The sequence below is a fragment of the Antechinus flavipes genome, chromosome 2, assembly GCF_016432865.1.
Source record: "Antechinus flavipes isolate AdamAnt ecotype Samford, QLD, Australia chromosome 2, AdamAnt_v2, whole genome shotgun sequence".
Taxonomy (NCBI): domain Eukaryota; kingdom Metazoa; phylum Chordata; class Mammalia; order Dasyuromorphia; family Dasyuridae; genus Antechinus; species Antechinus flavipes.
The window spans coordinates 570318093-570340755 of NC_067399.1; the positions used below are offsets into that span (position 1 = coordinate 570318093).

Genomic DNA, 22663 nt, shown 5'->3' on the forward strand with positions numbered 1-22663 from the left:
TCCCAGTATCTTTTCCAAGAAACCCCAAATGGGGTCACAAAGAGTTAGTCATGACTGAAAAAAAAAATGAAAACAGTAACAACTGCAACAAACAAGAGAATGACAATAATTTGAGAATCATCAGAATGGTGGGGACTTGAAAACATGCCATCTGAGCATTAGTTGAAGAAGAAAAGACTTGAGGATGTGGTGGTAGTTGGAGGCACTTGATAGCTATTTTTAATAGCATAAAAGAATGTTACTAAGAAGAACTAGATTTATTCTGCTTACTCCAGAAGATGGAATTAAGTGCAATGGATGAGATTTACAGTGAGGCAGATAATGGGTCAATACAAAGGAAGAACTTTGGGGCCCCAAAAGGAGGAAATGAGTTTCTCATCATTGAGGTTGGATGATCATTTGTAGGGAACCACCAATCAAAATGAGATTGAACTAAATAATCTTTGATATCTTTTCCAACTCTGCAATTCTATAGATTGGAAATAACACTTAGCTCTAGTCCTATGTTAATTTCCCAAACTCATTCTTCTACCTTTTACTTGATAATTGTTGGTTGTAACTCCTGCTTTTCTCCTTTTTCTTAACAATTTTTGAAAACTGCAGGCTGCTTTATTTTCACTTTTGTTCAAAAGGAAAGTTGGGATGATAGAGAAGGAAGGAAAGAAGCACATGATTTATTTAACACTAGTCTCTCTCCTTGGAGATTAGCATGTACTCAGTTGGGACTAGTGGCAAAAAAAGTAATGACGAGACATTACTTTTTTTTTTTTTTTTTTTTTGATAAATGGACTGTTATGCCCAGAATTTTTATGCTCTGAATAAAATTATTATGGCCTCCCCCCCTTCCTTGCCATTAGGACTGGGAGAATTGAGTCAAGAAAAACCTTGAAGCTCTGGCCACTTTACATACTATTGTATCATAAAATCCAGGTGCGTTATCGCCATCCTTGCTAGTATAATTCCCCTTCTGTTTGTATTGCCCCTTGCCTCACTGTCTCCTGCCCTTGACCTTCTTATCTTGTCCCTTATTCTGTCAGGATTAAGTTATGATACTTTCCTGGAATTATGGCTTGTCTGCCCACCCAGTGTCCTCGCCCTTCCTTATCTGCCTTCTTTTCCCTTATAAGATTGTATATTCAGGTTATATATCCTGTTTAGCTAAAACCCTATAAAAGTTCCCTGCCTCAGTTCTTCAGGGCTGAATGATTTTTGAACATGAGTTCCATTCAGTCGGCTAGCCTAAAAGTCTTCACATTAAAAGATTATAAACCGATCTCTATTTTGCCTCTATTTCTCTGGCATTACAGTACAAGCAAAGCAGTTAGAATCATATTATTTGTTTAAAGATCAGACTGTATGTTAGTGCATAATCTACAGGGACATATGTTAGTGCATAACAGGTACTGTGAAACTCCATTGGTATGAGCCAGTGTGATGTAATGGAAAGAGCTCTAGACAAATGTTGGGATACCTGAGTTCTAATGTTACCCTTTATTAGTGGCTTTGGGCAAATTATTTGAACTCTTCTTTGCCTGTAAAATGGTGGTGATATCTACCCTGTGTTCCACAAGGTTGTTTTTGAGGTTTAAATGAGATGTGTATATGATGTAGAGGAGACAGCAGAGACTCTGAAGCCCTTTGACCCAAGAGTGCTCTTGCTCTAACAATCTGTTTGCCAATAATTGTAAAAGTCCTCTGGCCTAGGAATGTAATAATATTTCTTCTCTTAGATATATTAGTAATCCTGAAACCCTTTGATTTAAGAGCACTCCTGTTCTAACAACCTGTCTGTTAATTTCTGGCCTTAGAATAGTCCTACAAACATTACTGACTGTCAGATAAATAATCTGTTGGTCAGTATTGAGCAAGTTCCTGAGATAATAGTGAATAGATCACCCCTTAAACCTACTTGCAAGCCATAAAGTTAGAAAATAAGTAACATGAAGCTCTGATCAATTTTATATAAATCTATCTCCTGTCCCTTGATCCCTTGCTAAAATCCCTTATGGAATCTAGCCCACTGTTGTCAGTATAATAAACTCTTTGCCCACTTAACTTGGAGATTGGGTCAGCAAATTCTTTCACCATACCTGTGACATCGACCTGGGTTCCCCCAAATGTTGTTGATCAGGTTGTCATCTTGGTCAGTTTCTTGACATCTTGGTCTTATGGAGACAACAGCATTTGCTTTTTTTCCTGCATAATTCTTACTTTTAGGAATTTTGTGAGTTTGAGAGAATTGGAAAAGATATCTAGGTCTCCATCTTATTGTTCTTTATCACCTCCAACATGGTGTATATTGTATTAGTCTCCTAAATAGTCTTCTCTATTCTATCTTGTTCTCAGCTTTCTCCAGTCCATTTTCCCCCTGGGTATCCAATTGCACTCCTATAGCATGGATTTGCTCATGTCATGCTCCTTGCCAAAAACTTCAATTTGTTCCTAGGATAAAATGCTAACTTCTTTGGTTGTTTGGCATTTATAGCCCTTTGCAACCTGGTTCCAACATATATTTTTATACAGATTTCACATTACTATGTTCTAGCCAAATTGACCTACTTGCATGGCAATCTGTTTTCTGACTCTGTGATTTTGTACAAGCTGTATCCCATGCCTGGAATATTCTCTTTTCACCTCTCATTACATGGTATATCTTTTATATTTACTTATCTTTTTTCTCTCAGTAGATGACTAGCTCCTTGAAGACAAAGATTGCTTCATTTTTGTCTTTATATTAGGTCCTACCACAGTGCCTAGCATACAGAAGGAATGTTATAAATGCTTATTAAATTGAATAAAAATGCAGTAAAATGTAAGCGCTAAAAAAGGACCTCACAACCCATAATTTGACCTCTTAATTTAACAACTGGGGAAAAAATACTGTTTAATAAATGCTTGTTGAGGTGATTTGAATTGATTTGTTGTTTAGTCATGCCTGATTCTATGTGATCCTATTAAGGTTTTCTTGGCAAAAAATTATGGGAGGATTTCCATTTCCTTCTCCGGCTCATTTTACAGATGAGAAACTGAAGCAGATAGGGTAAGTAGCTTTCCCAACATTAAACAGCTAGTAAGTTGTCTGAGGTCCTCTTGATTCCAGGTTCACATTCTATCTAATGTGCTACCTACCTGGCTGCCCATTTTTCTGATCCAGATTCAGAAAGCAAGTAAGTGAGACAATCACAATGAGATTACAATTCAACTGAAATCTAGTCCAGCATTATTTTAAAATAAAATTTAAAAAATATTTAAAATTAAAAAAATTATTATAGAAGGTGGTAATAACTTCAAATAACTTGAACATGAACATGATGCAATTTGCTATAGCGTTTAGCTATTACTCCATTCAAACAGAGCAGTTTAGTTTAGAGGGAAAAGTATTTCATGTAAATGAAAATAATTATATCAATTATCAATGAATTTGGGATATTATTACTGTTACAGATGAACATTTCAATGCCTAAAAGGAATAAAAAAGAGCATTTTAACAGAACTTATTAAAAGATATTTGAAAAAACATAGCTTTCAGATGGAGTTTGATGGAAAATCAACCAAGGTCTAAATATAAAGACAAATAATCTTGTGAATAGTATAGAATGATGGCCTACTTGTATGTGAATAATCTGATGGTCTAAAGAGGAAAAAGGAAAAAAAAACCTTTTATTTATTAAAAAATTAAAAAAACCAATATAAATCAAAGAAACATAGAAGCACAAAGTTGTGTGGTAGGACCATATCTAAGACTTTAAAGGTGCAGATGTTACGGTTTTTCACTCATTTGTATTTAACTTTTATGATTAAATGATTTATGATTATTGATTGTGATGAATGTTATTATTTATCTATTCATTTTAGTGAATGACAACACATAATGTTATTAGTATTTCTTGCTTTATTGCTAAGTAAATTGCTATTTTTAAGCTCTAAAATTATCGTAATTGTGAAAGGATAGCTGTGTGAATTTCACACACGGTGTGGCTGCATTATATTATGACTGGCTAGTTATATAAATAAAAATGCATCAGTAGGAACTCAAGAGCTAGGATAATAAATAGGTGAGTATATTTCTTTTCAATAGGATTAGTCCCAGGACCCTGAGAGAATTTTAGTGTAGTTATTTGGTGGTAGTCTTCCTCTGGGAACTTAGACCTGAAGCAGATTGGAATGAATGAACCAACCAAGAGAGTACCTTCACACCCAGGTGAGATATGTTGAGCTCCCTAGATAATGTGGATAGCTACACACACTGCTGTTACAGTGGAGCACAAAAAAGACATTTTTCATTTTTTACAGTGGAGCACAATTCTCCATGTAATTCTTTATTCATTGAGCTCTTAAATAGCTACAGATCAAAGTTATCCTTTACCCATTGAACTTTTTCTGCCATCTCTTCCTTCTCTATCATTTCCTCATCAGATACAACCTCTTTAAAGATTCTTTATCTTTCCCTATTCTTTCCCTTCCTGACTACTTTTTCTAATTGTTTTCTACAAGGCTGCTGACTTTTACAAAGCGACAGTGGAGGTAAGCAGTGATTATCAGATAGGAAAAAGTGTGTGTGTGTGTGTGTGTGTGTGTGTGTGTGTGTGTGTGTATGGAGAGAGAGAGAGAGAGAGAGAGAGAAAGAGAGAGAGAGAGAGAGAGAGAGAGGAGTTACTTCAATATTTCATGGAAAGTCAGCACCTTCACCAAAGGCAATCACAAGTTGCCAGTGTCTGATTTAATTTAGCTTCTTATTTTCTGCTTCCCAGTTCCTGGTCATCTTTGATTTATCCCTTGCCACTTGTTATATTCTGTCAGATCTAATTTAAAGTCAGTCTTGAAAGTTTCATAAGCCTTTGAAAATGAGTTGTAGAATTGCTTTTTGTCTAGAAGTGCATCTTCCAAATTAATATGGATTTCTTAATGCAAGAGATTAATATGAAAGTGTTTCCCCATTAGGATAGGTACATTGGAGGATACTTTGTCTTGAGAAAATGTTAGGCTATGAATTCAGTCTACCCTAGAGATTCTGAATAACCTTTAGAGAGTTTGTTTTTCACCTGGATTCTCTGAAATTCTCTTGCTTAAAAAGTTAGCATCCCATTTCACTTTGTTTCTGCAGACAGTCTATTCCATGAGAAAGCATTTAATTTAACTTCCTGCTATCTTTTCTTTCATTATTTGAGCCAACCATATTGCCAGTTTCTCATTTACCTTCTTGATCCTTTCATCTATCATGTGGTTAATACTATTCTTCATTTTAAAATCCTTTCTCATCAGTTTCTCTCAATCCTATCTGAATTTAATCCAACCATAAATATCTGTTTTAGACTCCAGCTTCCCTAAAAAGGATAGTGCCTGTATTCAATTGTTATTTCTGCCTTGTAATACTAAATAGGATTATCAGAAGGATATATGGCACCATGCTATAATCCTCCCTCTCTGGTTTTGTACTGGAAATTGATCCTGAGATCACTTGATATGGAAATGGAGGCTCAGAATGTTCTTTGCTGACTTGGAAATGAAGATATATATGAGAGGGTCAAAGAACTTATTGACTTCTAACATAACAAGGAATGATTTGAGAAACCTGGTATGAATGTATGGACAGAGAATTCCTCCAACCATAAAAAGAACCTTTATTAGGCTGATAGCTAGGTGATGTACTGAATATCCAACTTCTTAAATTGTGCTATGTAACCCAATATTGTAACTGAATGTGGGGAGTCATGAAATTATGATTTATTATCAGTAAATGTTTGATTTGTATACCTGTTTTATATACCTATATACTTGGGGTCATATAAGAATTTTTCGAGTGAAAAGGAGTTGCAAGTAGAAAAAATTTAAGAAGCCCTGGAATAGAACATTAGAATTGGAATCAGGAAGAGCTAAGTTTATAATCAGGTGTGTGCTGAAGTCAGTTTTAACTAGCTTGTGGGAGCTGATTTTTAAATTGTCATTGTGAGCCTTTATAATTCAAAAACTGGCAAATTCTATGAATGTGAACTTGATTTACTGTTTGTTGAAATCTAGACTTAAGGTAGTGAAGGAGAAAACCTAAAAAATGCAGATTAACTTAAAAGTATGTCATGCATATATCTTCTTTCCCTCCCCTCCTTTAGTATTGCAAGTTTAGTATTGCAAGGCAGAAATAAGAAGTAAATCACACATGAATTACTGCTCATAATTCTACATAATATGCTTAATAGTTGTGTGTCATCGAGAGGTCATTTAACCTTTGTCTTTCTCAGTTTTGGAGTATGGTACATAGACTTTTTTCTTTGTTTTCTCCACTGTATCCTCTTACCTAGTTCTCTCCAAGATGACTTTCAATTCTGCCATTTATAACAGTAAGTCATTAGAAATCTCAAATGGCTTCATAAGTATTCTTACTCCCATACTTTCTTTTTCTTTTTTTTTTCCTGAGGCAATTGGGGTTAAATGACTCGTGCAGGATCATACAATTAGAAAATACTAAGTGTCTGAGGTCTGGATTTGAACTCAAATCCTCCTGACTTCAGGGCCGGTGCTCTATCCAATATGTCAACTAGCTGCTCTTGTTCCCATATTTTCTAAATTTTTTCATAGTGTTGGTCATTTATGTTTTAAAATTTTCTTTTCTCCTGGAAAACAATTTCTCTTTGAAGTACAGCTAAACTAGACAACCCATTATTTGATATCATCTTACCTTTTTTAACCTCATATTTTTGTCCATATAATCCCATGAGTGTGGAAAGAATTCTTATTCCCCTAAATATTTACCTATCTACATTTATTCCTTCAAGGTTTGGATCAGGGTCTGCTTTCTACATTCAAGTTTCCCTGATCTTTCCTTCCTGCCCCCAATTAGAAATGATACTTTTTTTGAATTTGTCAGACCACTTTATTTGACCATTGACTTGTATTGTTATTTTTGTCTGTATCTTCTTTACCTTACCATGCTTTTGTAGCTTGTAGAACCTCAGGAAAGTCATTTAACACTGTTGGGTCTCAGTTTCCATATTGATAAAAGTGAAATGAGTTGTTCTTTAAAGTTCTTTCCAGCTCTCAATCTATGGTCATATGATCCATGAGTTTATCATTACCACAAAATGGTTGTAAACTCTTTTAGGTATGACTTCATCTCTATTTTTGCACCCTCAGTGACCTATGTAATGAATTGCACATAGTAGACACTTAATACTTGTTTGTCAAATTAAATTTAACTTGTTCAGTTGCCACTGTGTTTATTTTGGTTCTATTCCTAACCAATCTCAATGCTATTTAGCAATCTCAGCTAGCAGTAAGAAGAACAGAGGGAGAGCAATGACCACTGATGAAGCATCCTTTTAACTTAGTAATAGAGTTAACTCTATTAGAGTTAGAATTGGAAGAAGCTTTGAATTCATAGCCTATCTTAGACATTAGCTATGTGACCCTGGTAATTCATTTAATTCTGTACATCTTAAGTTTCCTTCTCTGCGAAATGGGGATAATAATAGTCTCTACTTCACAGAGAGGTTGTGGGGAATCAAATTAGGTTAGATATGTAAAGTTCTTTGTAAACATTAAAGCATGATATAAATATTATTTATTATAATGTGGTCATTTTTGAGAAGGAATATTTTGAGATGATGGTATATAGCACAAATGGCTAAACCAATTAGGATTCAGGGGTATATGCTTTCTCTTTTTAGAGGCAGAGACATCGATTATAAAACTGAAACTAAGGTACACATAGGGCAAAGATGATTGAATGCAGAGACGGGAAAATGGGTTCTAATCTTAACTCTACCATTAATTGGCTAATGAGCATATGCCTTTGGCTCTGGGTGGGCCTCAATTTTCTCAGTGATCCCTTTTACAATTCCTTCCATAATTCCATGTATTTCTACAATTTTTTCATTTTAAAAGCTTGATTAGTGTTAAATCTTCTGCCCTTGAGATTTTCTTGATCAAACTGATCTCCATATCATTGAGTCTAATGCCATTTCCCACACCTACCAAATTTGGTCTGTTTTTTTGTTTTTTTTTTTCTTAGAGAGGAAGGGCTAAGCTATTGGAGATACAGGCTGCTGAGAAGATCCTTAAAATAAAGGGAGCTATGTATAGCATGCTGAGCCCACACAGCTGGAAGACTGCTCTTTATTAAACAATCTCCTATTTTTAAGCAGGCTATATTCAACCCTGAATACTACACAAAGTGTATGGATTCTGAATGGCATCTGCTCATTTGTCTCTTTCCATTTGGTTCAGCAATTTTCAGCTTCCAGTAGCGCCACTCTGAAGACTGATGGAGGTAAGCAGTTGCCCCCACTCTCCTGTGTTGCTTGAAGCCTAGTTACACTGGCTGGAGATAAATATCCTAGTGAGAAACTGATCTCAAGATTTTCTTCTTCATGCTTGAGGATGTAATTAGCCATTTAAAGCACTGCTTAAGTGTATCACCAGAATCAATGCATTGTGGGGGAACAACACTGGATATGGAGTTAGAAAACCTAATATGTGAGGCTTGATTCTGCCACATTTGTGTGTGACCTTGGGTAGATCACATTTCTGGGAATAAAAAAAGAAGTTTATCCATTAGGAGAAGATACTCCTTTGGACATTTTCTCCAATTTGTTCTTCTTGTGTTTTAGAAAACAAGGCTCTGAGTATTGAAACAAGGATTTTAATGGTGAGAAATGAATGGTCAAATCATTAAAGAAAAAAAAAACAGTCTTTAGAAACCATGAAAAAAATTAAAATTCCATGGGCAAACAGTAGCTAACAACTTATATAGTACTTTACAAGTACAAAGAACTTTAGCATACCTTTTATTCTATCTTCAAAAGAAAGCCAAGAATTAGGCACTAAAATCATTTTACAGATGAATTAATGAATCAAAGAACATTAATATTATTTATCAAGAAGTATACTAAGTCTGGGAGGTACAAATGCAATCTCTGCTATCAGAAAACTGTGAGGTAAAAATATCTACCAAGTCCTAGGGTAGCCAGTAGCCAAACCCAGGCCTTAATATGTTGGAATCCTTACAAACTGCTAACTAATTAGAGTTGATCTAATCTTACAAGAAGATGTTTTGGGCAGAACCTGAAACAAGGTACTAAGTAGAACTAATTAGTACAATGCTTGTGTTTGCACCTTTACTCATTGGAGTTCACAAGTATGCCAGCTTCACAAAGTAAACTTTGTAACTTTGTGAGTTCACACCTCCCTTGAAGCTCTTTGGGCCAGAGAGCACTATGGGGAAAAACCCATAATCCCTCTCTCTCATATCCCACAATTCATCCCTCTTGTATAAAAGAAACAGACAGAGGCTCTCAGTCAGATTTCAGTGGAATTACGCCAGAAGCCCTCTCTCCGAGGCAAGGCAAGAGAGAATATTTTTTCCACTTGGCTGGCTGGTCGCAGAAGAGAGTTCAGCTGGACTGGAGAGGAGCACTCTGGTGCAGACAGAGAGCACTTTGAGAGATTTCACCGGAATGACATAAAGAGTGGAGCTGGCTGGAGGCTGAAGAAAGCAGAGGCAGAGGCTAAAGGACAGAACCTTTGGATTTGGAGACATTTGGAGGGAGCTCTTGGAACCAAGCAGAGAGATAGACCTCTAAGCTAACCGGGCTATATTGGAGATAATAAAAGATCTGAACTTTTATCACCTGGCTGTGTTTTGAGAAGAAAAAGCTCACCACATTTTGGCACCCGAACAGGGACCGACAAAATCCTGATTCCAGGGAAGGCACCCAGAGAGAACTTTTATAATATTTTATAGAAGAACAAGAATCCAACATTTGAACTCCAACATTTTGGCGCCCAACATGGGGCTGATTCAGATCCATCTGAACTAGATCACGACATTAATAGGATTATAAATCATGAGATTTTGAGCTATAAATGAACTTAGAAGCCATTGAATCATTTCATATATGGGAAAACTGAGGAATGGAAAAAGGTTGAAAGAGTTTCCCAAGGTCAAGTTTTTGAGGCAGAATTTGAAATGAAGTCTAATTTTCTCTTTCCACCATATTATGTGAAATTATCTGGTTGTAAAATTGAGTACTATAATATTGGATACTGAACCTGTGATTTCATTAGGAAATAGGAAAAAGGTTCTTTTTTTTTTTTTTTTTTTTTGCCAATATACCTTCTTGCAATTTATAGATAAGGAGATTATGTGACTTGCCCATGATCATATAATCAATATGTGGTATAAGTAGGAATTGAACCCAGATTTTCCTTTTTCCAAGGCAGATTCTTTATCTATTCTATTTTACTGCCTTTCAGTTATAACATTAAACATTTTGATTGAGGTTTGATATGATGAAAAAGTATGTAAAGTGCTTTGTAACCAGACAGTACTGTGCAATTATAAGCAAATATTAATCCTCATAAACGCTGGATAACATAAAATGTTTCCTCATCTGTAAAATGAACCGGAGTAGAAAACAGCAAACCACTCTTATATCTTTGCCAAGAAAATCCCAAATGGGGTTACAAAGAGTCAGACATGATAAAAATGACTGATCAGCAACAACAACAATATTAAATATATTTATCTAACCATATCTTCTTGTGAATGGTCATTTGGCATATTGATTTTCCATATGTTTATTCTCCTAGCATGTCATACACTTCATTTCTTTCAGTTCACTCTACTCTCAATCCAATTCTTCCTCTCTCTCTCTCTCTCTCTCTCTTTCTCTCTCTCTCTCTCTCTCTCTCTTTCTCTCTTCTCTCTCTCTCTCTCTCTCTCTCTCTCTCTCTCTCTCTCTCATTCCTAGCAAGAATCATTAATATTTGGTAGCTTTATCAGTTTTCTTTCTTTTATTGTTGTTGAGAATTCTGGATGACTCTCTTTTACTTTTTACCCCTACCCATCCCTGCCCAAAGAGTCATTTTAATATTATTTATTATTTGACCATCCAGCTTGAGGCTTATATAAGGCTCTTGGGTTCCCTTCCATTTTCCTGCTTCTTGTGTTCTAGACATTTAGCTTTTCCTTTTCATGTTCACCAGAAATTTAGTTCAGGAAAAGAATGGGAATAAAAGGATCTGAAATTCCAAGCCAAAATTTATTAGATTATCAGAAGCTCTGGTGAAGGTTTTACTAGAAGGAGGCTAGAAAAGATAGATTGGAGATTACCTATACAGTTCAATGATTTGTATGACCATGAAAAGAAAGAAGTTAAAAATGAAATAAAGTCAAATCATTCTTTGATCTGATCATGATTAGCATGGCATGCTGAATGTAGTTACCTCTGATTTCAGCCGTTCAATCTCAATCTCCCCATCTTCGATCTGTTGTCGCAGCTGTTTGGCAACCGTTTTTTCTGTTTCCACAATTTGAAGCAAATGGAGATACTTCTGCATTAAAGCTTCATGTTCTGTGGCCAAGTTTCTGTAACTGTGCAGAAACAGGAGCATTTTAAATATGTATCCACTCAAAAAACCTCCATAAAACAAATCTGCCTCCACTTTTCATAATCCTCTATCTTTTTCCTTAACAGAACAACCAATCAATCAGCAGCCAAGACTTTTTAAACACTTTCTTTTATGTCCAGCACTGTTTTATGCACAGTGGTAGACAAACAAATTGAAGAGATTAGAATAACAGTCCCATACCCACTCCCACACAAAATTAAGAGATCAAGACATCATATAATTAAAAGCAAATTTTGTGGCATAAACTACAAATTTAGGAGATCTGAGGGGTAGGAGATTAGAACTGGAGTAGTCAAGGAAGGCTTCACAGAAGAAGTAGAACTTTGGCTGCACCATGATAGATGGGTAGAAATTGTTCAAGTAGAAATGAGATAGGATATTTTAGGCAAGGGAAAAAGTATAAGAAACTATATATAAGAGGAGATGTATAAAAATGGTATGTTCAAAATCCAATATGAAAGTATCCGAAATGAAGGATCCAAGTTGGGGAGAAGTTGTGAATAAAGTTGGATAGGTAAGAAGGAGCTAGATTCTTAAGGTTCTTGAATATGTGACAGATGAAATCAGACATAAAATTATTAGAGAAAGAATAGACCTTTGAAATAATCTAGTTAAATATCTTACATTTGTTAAGCTTGTCCTTTGTATAAGGCACTATTATCTGATACTGAGGTATGAAGATTTTAAAAAAATGGAACAATTCTTACCTGTAAGGAGATTACATTCTCCTGGAATTGGGTATGAGAGCAATAGATAATATAGAATATATATATATATATATATATATATATATATATATACACACACACACACAAATATACTAGTAAAAAGTAATTGAAGGAAGAATACAGCATTAACAATTGTAGGACCAAGGGAAGAGAAGGCCTTTGATTTGAGCTTTAAAAGAAAAGAGAAATCTGAGAGTTAGAGATGAAGAAGAAATATATTCTAATCATGGAGGATGACTTGGGCAAATGCACCTAGGTGGGAGATAGAATGTTGAATTCATAAAATAGCTAGTAGTTCATTTTGACTGGTACACACTATGTATGAAGGGGGGGCAATGTGAAATAAAGCTGGAAGGATTGGTTACAGTTATATTGTAGAGGGTTTGTGATATAAGACTAAGAAGTTTATATTTCATTCTAGAGGTGGTAGAGATCTACTGAAGAGTTTTGATTAGGGAGGGACAAGGTTAGGCCTTGTACCAAGTATAGTGCCTTGTATACAGTATGATCTTAACAAATGTTTGTTTAATTGGTGAGGCATTCAAACTAAATTAATTCAAAGATCCATTCTTTTTCTAAGAATTTTATGTCTAAATTCATCTGTCAGGTATTCAAGACTTTCAACAATCTAGTTCCTTTTTGCCTGCCTAATCTTATACACAATTGCCTCCTGATATGGATCTTTCATTCAGGATAATCTCATTACTAGATTTTGTACTAAACCATGGTCATACATACCCTTCTACACATCTTTGCTCATAGTGTTTCCCCTTTCTAAAGGAGAAAAAAAGATTATTTTGGAGGATAGATGGTAGAGGAAAAGAACTAGAAGTAGGGCTGGAGGAATCCTTAGAAATCATCTTAATTAAGCCCTTTCTTTTAGCATATGATGAGACTGGGGCTCAGTAAATTAAGAGACACATTCAAGGTCACATGGACAATAAATAGCAAAGCTGGGCTCTGAACCCAGATTCTGCACAAAATCCTGCTTTTTGTGAAATAAGGAGAGTATTGCAATAGAAGCAGAGAAGTGATAAGGACCTGAACTAGGGCGGTGGCTTTGTAAATGGACTGGAAGGGACAGCTTTGAGAGATATCATGGAGGAGGAATTAACAAGACTTGGTAATTCTTTGGTTGGGGGAGCAGGTTGATGATGGAGAGAGAAGAGTCAAATGTTAATATCAAATTATAAACCTGAGCAACTGGGATGCTGGTGAGGGCCAAGACAGTAAAAGGAAATTTGGAGGTGGGTGAGATCAGGGGAAAAGATGATGAACTTCATTTTGGACATGTTAAGGTTGAGATGCTGATGGACATCTAAGATGGGATGTCTAGAAGACAGTTGGCAACTAGAATTCATGGAATTGGTTGGGGCTAGATTGAAATTCTTCTCTTTTGCATTTGAGGAAATTGAAGATTAAAAAAGCAAAATGACTTATCTAAAAGGTCATACTGCTAGTTATTGGTAGATTCAGGAGTAGAATCTAGGTCTCTTGACTCCCAATCTAAGTACTCTTTTCATTACACTAAATAATGCTGGTTGAAATAAACATTGAAGGTTTGTGAGCAGAGGAATGACATGGTGAAAATGGCATTTAAGGAAGCTTAGTTTAACAGCCATGTAGAGGATAGACTAGATAGAGAGAGACTATAATAAAGGAGGATAGCTAGAAGGTTGCTAGAGTAGTCTGATTTCAGTGTGAAGTGACAAGGTTTGGACTGGAGTGATGATAATGGGAATGAGGTGGAAAGCAAAGATTTTGAAGGGAGAATCTACAGATTTGATGACCATTTGGGTCACAGATAACAGTATCATGGACTTCTATAATTCAAGAGGAATTCAGCCATTATCTAGTTCAACCTGTAACTGAATTCTTATTTTTTCAAATTCTTCTTTATTAATCATTTATTCTCATTCTTCTTTACAACAGTGATGTTAAATTCACATAGAAACATGCCCTATAAACCATGTATAAAGTTCCATGAAGGCCATCAATTGACTTTGCTTTAAATGTGATATGATCTGTATCTTATTGTATTTTCATTTAATTTGTTAATTATTTCCCAATTACATTAATTTCTGATTTGGGGTATATCCAGGAATATTGACACTTCTACTCTATCATATCCCTGAAAAAATGATCATTTAGCTCGAATTTGAAAACCAGCAAAGATAGGGAATACTTTACTTTCAGAGGCAGTCTACTGTTCCTTGAGGCATGTGTCTCTCCATCTGATTTCTGTATCTTGAATTTTTTACAATGTTACATTTCTAATATACTGCTGAATACAGACTGAACTCAGTAAATAAGTTGATGCCTGTTGGAATCACAAGCTAAACATACCCAGATCCCATTTTATAATAAATATAAAATTCAATTCAACAACCATTTTTGGAGTACCTGCTATGGAACCTTCTACTTGGTACTGAGAGGCATAAAAAGATGAATAAAACACTATTCTTGGCTTCACAGAGTTTATAATTAGACCATCTCATTTAGAGATTATTATCCTAGGGTCTATCAATTTATATTTAAAATATTTTGATAAATGCAATTGGTTTCCTTTTTAATTCTATGTATTTTGTGTTACGCATTTAAAAATATTGTTCTGAAAAGGGGCCAAAGGGGCACACAAAAATAATGAAGAACTTCTGATCTAGAGGAATTAACCCATCTCTGGAAAAATGCAAACTTGATTTTATCAGGAGAATATATTGTCAATTAATGTGGCAGTATTTACTGAATTCAATCTATCCTTGCAGCACTGTGTTAAGTTGAAGGGTGAAACTAGAAGAAATTTAATACACAGACCCTAATTACAAGGACCTTATGCATTAATGGGAGAATTAATGAATAATTAATGCATTTAATAAAATGAATTTTATCTTTTATTAAATAATTATAACAATAATTAATAATATTATAAATAAATATATAATATAAACATAAAATATTATAATTAATAATTATACTAATAACAAGATATAATTGAATAAAGCATTACATTGTTCAGTATGAACAGCTATATAATAAAATTCTGATTTACAGATTTATGAAGATAAGGCAATAAGTCCAAAATCTGTTAGAGAGATGGGCCTCAAGAATAGAATGTGGTTGGCAGGGAAGGCTTCTTGGAGGAGGCATAATAAACTAAACCATAAAAAATGAGTAAAACAGAGAGAACAGGAGAGTTTATTTTGTAAGGCAACAGCATGAGTAAAGGTTGAAGTAAGAGTGAGCCTGACACTGATTAAAACAACAACAAAACTTGATCCAGAAAGAAAATCCAAAGTTTGATATTCTTTTTAAAAAAAGTAGTTCAACAAATACTAGTACTCTTATTATAAAATACTATTTGTTTAATAAGAAACATTTAACTGTGTTATTGAAAATTAAGCTAACCAAGAGTTCTTTCCCTCAATCCTCCCTCAGTTTTCTACCAAAGTTCCTTTTCTTTATTTGCAAGAGAAATGCTGCTGAATGTAAGACAAACTTTATTTTCAAGATTAACTCATCCATGCACATTTATGATGACTATGCCAAATATTGGTGGTTTATCAGGGAAATTCTGTGATTAACATGAAAGAGATTATCAGGTAATGAGTTTCCTTGAGGATTCTGATGGCATCTTCCTATGGAGTATGTGGACATATCACTTGGCTTCCCATGAAGTTCCTCATGTTTTGATAGTGAATTATTGCATAACCTGTTCTAAGAGGAGCTTCTTCTTTGTTGGGGCCTATAAAAAGAAGTCAACAGACTTGCTGTATCTTTTGCTTTTTGTCTATTTGAATCCCCCCCCCCCCTTTTCCTTTTTTCCTCTTTTCTCTGGAGATATCCTGAACAAGTAATAGATCTAAGTAGAAGTAGAACTGAATCTTGGGGCCAGGGTTAGAGTTCTTTAGGATTTACAAAGGTCTGTCTTAGAGGGGCAGAGGCAGATGGGAGTTTTTTTTTTTTTTTTTGTGTGTAATATATATAATGTGTGTATATATATATATGTATGTATTATACACAATACATATATTATATAATATATATTACTCTTGCCCACTTTAGTCCAAGAAGAAAGTTCTTGAACTTAAAATTTCCTGAGAGATTCTGAGAGATATTCCTGAACTCCAACCTTCTGGAGAGAAGGGAATAGGTTTTTTTTTCAGAAATGTTAATCCAAAATCTAACCTTCTAACAAGAGAAAGAGGAATTCCCAGGTAGTTATATAACCTTGAGAATTCCTTGATAACAACTCCAGTAGAGTTCAAGGGCTCTAGGATACAGGCTTCTTGAAAGCAAAGGGGAATTCTTGGACAGTTGAAAAAAGGTTATCATGAAAGCAAAGGGGAATTCTTGGACAGTTGAAAAAAGGTTATCATGCATATGTTCTCTAGATCTGGAAAGAACAATAAGGGACTAAAGCTTTTACATAGAGGAGTAAAATATCTCAACTTTGCATTTCATTATTTCTATGAGTTAATTAGATGTTGTAGATCTGATAGGGAAGGAATTTATTTTGCAGCAGTTCCCAAATCATTTTCCTTCCAGTTGGGAAAAGGAGAGTCCAAATCTTTTAAGATAGAACCAAAGCTGGATACTTTTATGGTTTTCTAGAGATTAAAGTGGAATATCATTGGAATATTAAAACAACCGCAGGTTCATTTCCCCTCTCAGGAAATATTCAATAACAGGGTAGTGCTATGAATCTGGGGTATTCTAGAAATCTGGAGAAAGAAGGAATTCTCCAGAAGTAGGCATTGGGCAATGGAAAGAATGCTAGGTCTGGAGTTAGGAAGACCTAAAATTGAAATCCAGCCTGAGGCATTTACTAGTTGTGTGACTAGGCAAATCACTTAACCTTTGGTTGCCTCACTTGCAGTGTTGCTATTAGGATCAAATGAGATAATATTTGTAAGAGTGCTTAGTATATAGTGCCTAACACACAGCAAGTGCTACTTTAATGTTTATTCCCTTCCCCAGAAAAGGAGGAAAACTGTATTAATTGTTCTTTGGTGACTATGAGTCCTTTTTGTGATTTTTACTTTTTCTGTGCTGAGAACTAAAGTTTATTATCTGTTCAATCAATATATTATTACCTTAAGTGTTTCACAGGAGCTAAGGATCATTTTAGCCACAGCTGTGGATTAACAATAGTCAAAGCTTATTTTTGTCCACCTGCATTTTTGATTTTCTTCACAGGCTAATTGTACACTATTTCAAAGTCCAATTCTTTTTGTACAGCAAAAAAACTGTATGAACATGTATACATATATTGTATTTAATTTATACTTTAACATATTTAACATGTATTGGTCAACCTGCCATCTGAGGAAGGGGGTGAGGGGAAGGAGGGGAAAAATTGGAACAAAAGGTTTTGCAATTGTCAATGCTGAAAAATTACCCATGCATATATCTTGTAAATAAAAAGCTATAATAATAATAAAAAAAACCAATAGTCAAAGTTTTGTTTTTTGTTTTTTAGCCTTCCTCAATGGCAATTATAGGTGGGAGTAAAATGAGGAAAGAGTTGTTTTGGGAGGCTGTCACCAAATTTGGGCTCAGCTCATGTACATCCTAAACTTGAGATGCTGGAATATTTAGGTTATACATTTTTACTTGTAAAGGAATAACAATATAGGGGAAAGCTCACCAGCCCAGCTCCTCCATTAACTAATTTTTTGTAACTTTAAGAATGTGATCTAAATACTTTGGATGTCACTTTCCTCATTGGAGAACTGGATTAACTCATCTCTAAGGCCCTTTCCAGCTCTGAAGTTTTATTAACCTAATGCCATATATGGCAATTGTTTGAAAATTTTAAAATGACTATTTTTTCTAAAAGCATATATATTTTTTCCTAGTGAAAAAATTCTGTTTGACTATGTATATATGTGGATAAATTATTTCCTGCTGCAAATAGACTTTAAAAGGCAAACAGCATCTATTTAGAACAGGAAATAACAATTAGGAAATTCATGTCTTTTCTTTCTATTTATTCTTAATTTCCAATGTTAACAGTTAATTGCTTTAAATAATGTTTTAAGCTTTGACCAAAGATGTAATATATGAGAAACTACAGTCTGGGCTTGGCTTTCTGGTATGAAATTTAAATGTAGTTTTATTTCAATTATTAATGACCACTAATGGGCTATAATGAAGGCACAGCCTATTAGCTAAACAAATAAACAATTAACTTGAATTGTAACCTGAATTAACTTGATCATTGTTCTTTTTTGCTATGTAGATAGAAGTGTATTTCACTACTAAAGAGCTGTCACCAGGAAAGAAAAACAATCACCAAATTCTGTTTTTTTGGCCACAAAATCCTAGCATGATAAAGATCATTGAGAACAATCCCTGCCCAAAGCATAGATGCCTTCTACAACATATGGCATGGGAGACACTGGCACAGGTCCTCCCAGCATGGTGTGTCCTCATCAGAGAAGGTGTTGTGCTCCATGAGCAAAGCCCAAAGGAAATTAGCCCAAAGGAAATGTGAAATACACAAAATTAGAGAATTTGCCCCAAATGTTCATATGGACTATTTGTGTCTGACTTGTGGCAGAGCATTCTGAGTTCATATTGGTCTGATCAGCCACAGTCAGACACACTGTAACTGAAGAAGGGAGCCCAAAACACTAAAACTCCTTGAAGGAGAAATTCTCCTTGGACTCTGCCTCAGTGAGGGACCCCAGCGGAGAGAAACGAGATAAACAGCTTCATTCTGTTATCTAGATGGGGTTGGTTCAGTCTTGAGCAAAAGAATTCCAGCTCTATTCAATTAAAGAAACTCATTCAATTTTATTCAAATTCAGTTCAAGCTGTAACCTAGCTAGTAGCCAAAACTCCTATTATAAAAGAGCCAATCTAAAATCCTCTCTTTGCAGAGGTTCTAAACATGCCATGCTATGCCAAGGAGACCTCTGCCCCCTGGAATAATATTCTTTTCCAGTGCTACCCTCTCTTTACCCTCACCTATTTCCCTAACCAGACTTTATGCCTCTCTGTCGGGATTTCTAACCTTACTTCCCAATCCCTATAATAAGCCTCTTTTATCAATCTAGGTTTTCAGGTTTGTAAATTCCTTTACAGAGAATCCCTGTGCCACCAGAAGGGGTTCCCCTCCCTATCCTTGCGTCAAATACCAAGGTGGGTGCAGGGGAGCCAAACCTCTCCATCTGGTTCCCTGAACCCCGAACCTGCCACTAGACCTTACTATTTAACTTCCTGATCACTAGAAACCCTAATCTCATTTTGGCTCCCTAAATCTAGACCTTATTATTTGGTTCCCTATGAAAGGGAACCCCCAAAACCTAAACATCATCATATTTTTGATTCCCTGAAAACTAGACTTCACTTCATCATATTTAGATTCTAACATAGTGATGTCGTTTTGGTTGTCTTTGGAAAAGAAAAACAGCAACTAACTAACAACATTTGGTGACACAGAAATCACCTATCCTCTGCTTATATAGCCCCTGTTATAGGAAACTGTAACTCTCCATACAATGTAAAGTGCATTAACTCAGGGTGTGTCTTACTTTTAGTGAGGAGCACACAAAAAAATGTAATAGAAATAATTTTAGCTATGGAGTCAGAGGACTAGGGTTCACATCATTTGATATTATCTCCTTATGTAACCTGTAGGCAAAACACTTAGCTTTCTTGGGACTTAGTTTCTTCATCTGTAATATGAGGTGTTGGATGAGATGGTCTCTGAAGTCCCTTCTGGCCTTGGAGCTAAGATCTTAGGTGATGTGGAACAGGAACTTTAATCACCCATCCAGTTCCCATAGTCACACCCCAAAATAGTACAACTCCTGAGATTTATATTGATTAGCATATCTAAAACAGACTCAACCATCGCGTAGCAACTGCTAACTCATTGTGTAGCTGATCTGTAAATGGAGGAAAAGCTGGTCCTTGACCAGGAATCATCCTAACTCCTCACTTTCTCCTCCCTACTCCTTAGAACCTGCCCTTATTCCCTGCCTCTCCTCCCCCTTAAACCTTTAAAAGCCATTTCACTTAAAAACATGCTGCTTAATCATTTTTTGATATAGCCTATGAATCCCTTTCATGTCAATAAAGGGCAACTTTTATGACTGTGACAAATGTCTGTGCGAATTCCAAACTACTCTCCCATCACTTGGTTCTCACCTGGTATTTCTTCATACTTCTTCACTAGGTACTTAAAATTTTTTGTTGACTGATTGCATTTTCAGTTACAATTTTTAAGAAGCCATTCCTTATATGCGTGTGTGTATGTATGATATATTTTTCCTTATGATTTCCACATTTTGGCTCTGCTTCTTTCTTTTCTTTTAGATTACACAGAATAAATGTAATCGTTCTTTCATATCAAATGCTGGAAAGACACTTGCAAAATCTCCAAACATTTTCTTCTCAAAGCTAAATATGCCTAGTTTCTTTAACCATTTCTTCTATAACAAGGTTTCAGGCACTCTTATTGTCTTAATCTTCTTCCTTTGAATGTGCTACTTGTTAATGCTCTTCTTAAAATGTGCTGCCCACACATGAATAATGTTGGGAATCTCATAGTTGATCTTAGAGGCATTTTCATGTAGAGACTTAGTCTTCCCAATAAGTACTTGAAAATGCTTATTGAAGAACCATCCATCCACTTTAGTACCAGATTTTTGTATTCTTTTCAGTGTCCAGGCAAACCCTGAATGCTCTGTCTTTACTATTGTTACTACAGTTTACTATTGTCACAGAAATAGACTTACACATGCTATCCCTACCATTTAATGATTGGGTAATTGTTTTTGGCTGTCTCTCATACTTTTCTAGCCCAGTTGTAACTAAGCAAGATCCTCTTTATTGTTTCTCATCTTGTGGGCTCTTGAAAAAGTAAGTGTAATCTGCGTGGGTTTATTGGGGTTACATCCTGAAATGAATAGAAGAGAGAAAATATGGAATGAGGAAAGTGGGGTCTGAAGAAGTGGATTCAAGTCCAGGTTCTACTAATGACTAGCTTGAGCAAAGTCACTTATAGTACTTTTCTGGGGTTCAATTTCCTTGCCTGTAAAATGATGGAGCTGGATCAAATGAATTATTTCTGAGGCCCCTTCCAATACCAATCATTTATTTTTTTTAATAACTTTGGCACTTAGAGATGCTATATCCTTCCCTTGTTGCCTACTGTGGTGCTTGAGAGACAACTTAGCTGCTGAAGGCTCAGCAAGACTGAAAGTAGGTTGCTAATGAATTTTGCACTTCATTTTGCATTTAAGCCTACTGTTATTTGAAGGCATCAATCAGAATTTATTAATTCTATATACTTGTTTTATTTGGATAAGATATTATTTATCAATATAATTTAATTATGATTTTGTTTTGTTTTTTTTTTGGTCCCTGGGAATTCAAAGGGAAAAACATTTGAACTCTAAGACTGTATTTCCTTTAAGTAAAGAAGTAGGGATCTATAGTTATGGAATATGGCATATACAATCAGGTGCAATTAATTGTCTTCAATCTTTTTTTGTTTTGTTTCAGGAGTAAGTTCTAAATGAGCAATTTTATTGGGAAATGACTATGTGGTAGAAAAAGAGGCATCAGTAAAATTTAAAAAGAAGGATTTCTAAAGCTGAATAATATGTAGAGAGCTATTCCTGGGCATGTATTCATAGCCATAAATTAAGGGGACCCAAGAGAGTCAGTTTGCAAATGTGTGCTCATGGCTCCAGGACACATGAGCTACAGACAGTGCTTTTATGGCTTCTGTATTGATTTGGGATTTGAGTTTTTCATTACACTTGGGAGCTGCTTTTACAGTACAAACAACTCCTACTTTCTGTCCTTTTACATGCCCATAATGATTATTTTTGCTCCAGACTGTCCTATGGGGTTTGTGTGTGGGGTGTCTTCCATTTCTCTTCTTTCTAGCACTTCTCCTACAGTCACAGGGGTTGGCCTTTGACCTAGTGAATGTTACATTTGACCAGGAACTAGGAGGTCTTGATTCTAGCCCCAGCTTAATTACTTAAGCAAAATAACTGGGCCTTTATTTCTTCCTCTATAAAAGGAGATGTCAAACTTTACCAAATTTTAATGTCCTTTTTAGGGTTTTGTACATAGTAGGTGTTTAATAAACTTATAATTGAATTCCAGCTCTAAATACTGAAGTCCTATATTACTTATAAGGTTCTTTATGGTTCTAACAAAGCATCATAGAACTGAAAATCCCTCATTTTAGAGATGAAGAAACTGAGGACCAGGGTGGGGGGTTGGAGATGGGGGAAGGCAATGGGGAGGGGGACTAACTTGCTCTATGACCCAAAACATCATATATTATTCATTTGTTTATTCAATAATCACATGTAAAACTTCATTTCCTATCTTTACCTATAATTCTTTCCCTCCTCTCCCTCCTATTGAAATATTTAATATTCTTTGAGATTCGGTTTAAGGACAAACTTTTGCATAGTCTCCTCAGCTATTTGCCATTCCTTTTAGCTTCTCCCCAGATCTCTTAAACCTGCTTTGAATATGTTTTGTATATAACTATA

General features: G+C 35.3%; 1 protein-coding gene and 1 long non-coding RNA gene across 2 annotated transcripts in view; one reads left to right on the forward strand and one right to left on the reverse strand.

Moving 5' to 3' along the window:
* RASGRF1 (Ras protein specific guanine nucleotide releasing factor 1) overlaps positions 1-22663 on the reverse strand; it is a 206799-nt gene that overhangs the window by 117305 nt on the left and 66831 nt on the right. Inside the window, exon 3 of the mRNA XM_051981142.1 lies at positions 11221-11368. Within this exon, the coding sequence (XP_051837102.1) occupies positions 11221-11368 (148 nt within the window). The remainder of the gene's footprint in view (positions 1-11220; positions 11369-22663) is intronic.
* Positions 1-22663, forward strand: part of LOC127551421 (uncharacterized) — a 309154-nt gene that overhangs the window by 104606 nt on the left and 181885 nt on the right. The gene's annotated exons all lie outside the window — the stretch shown is intronic.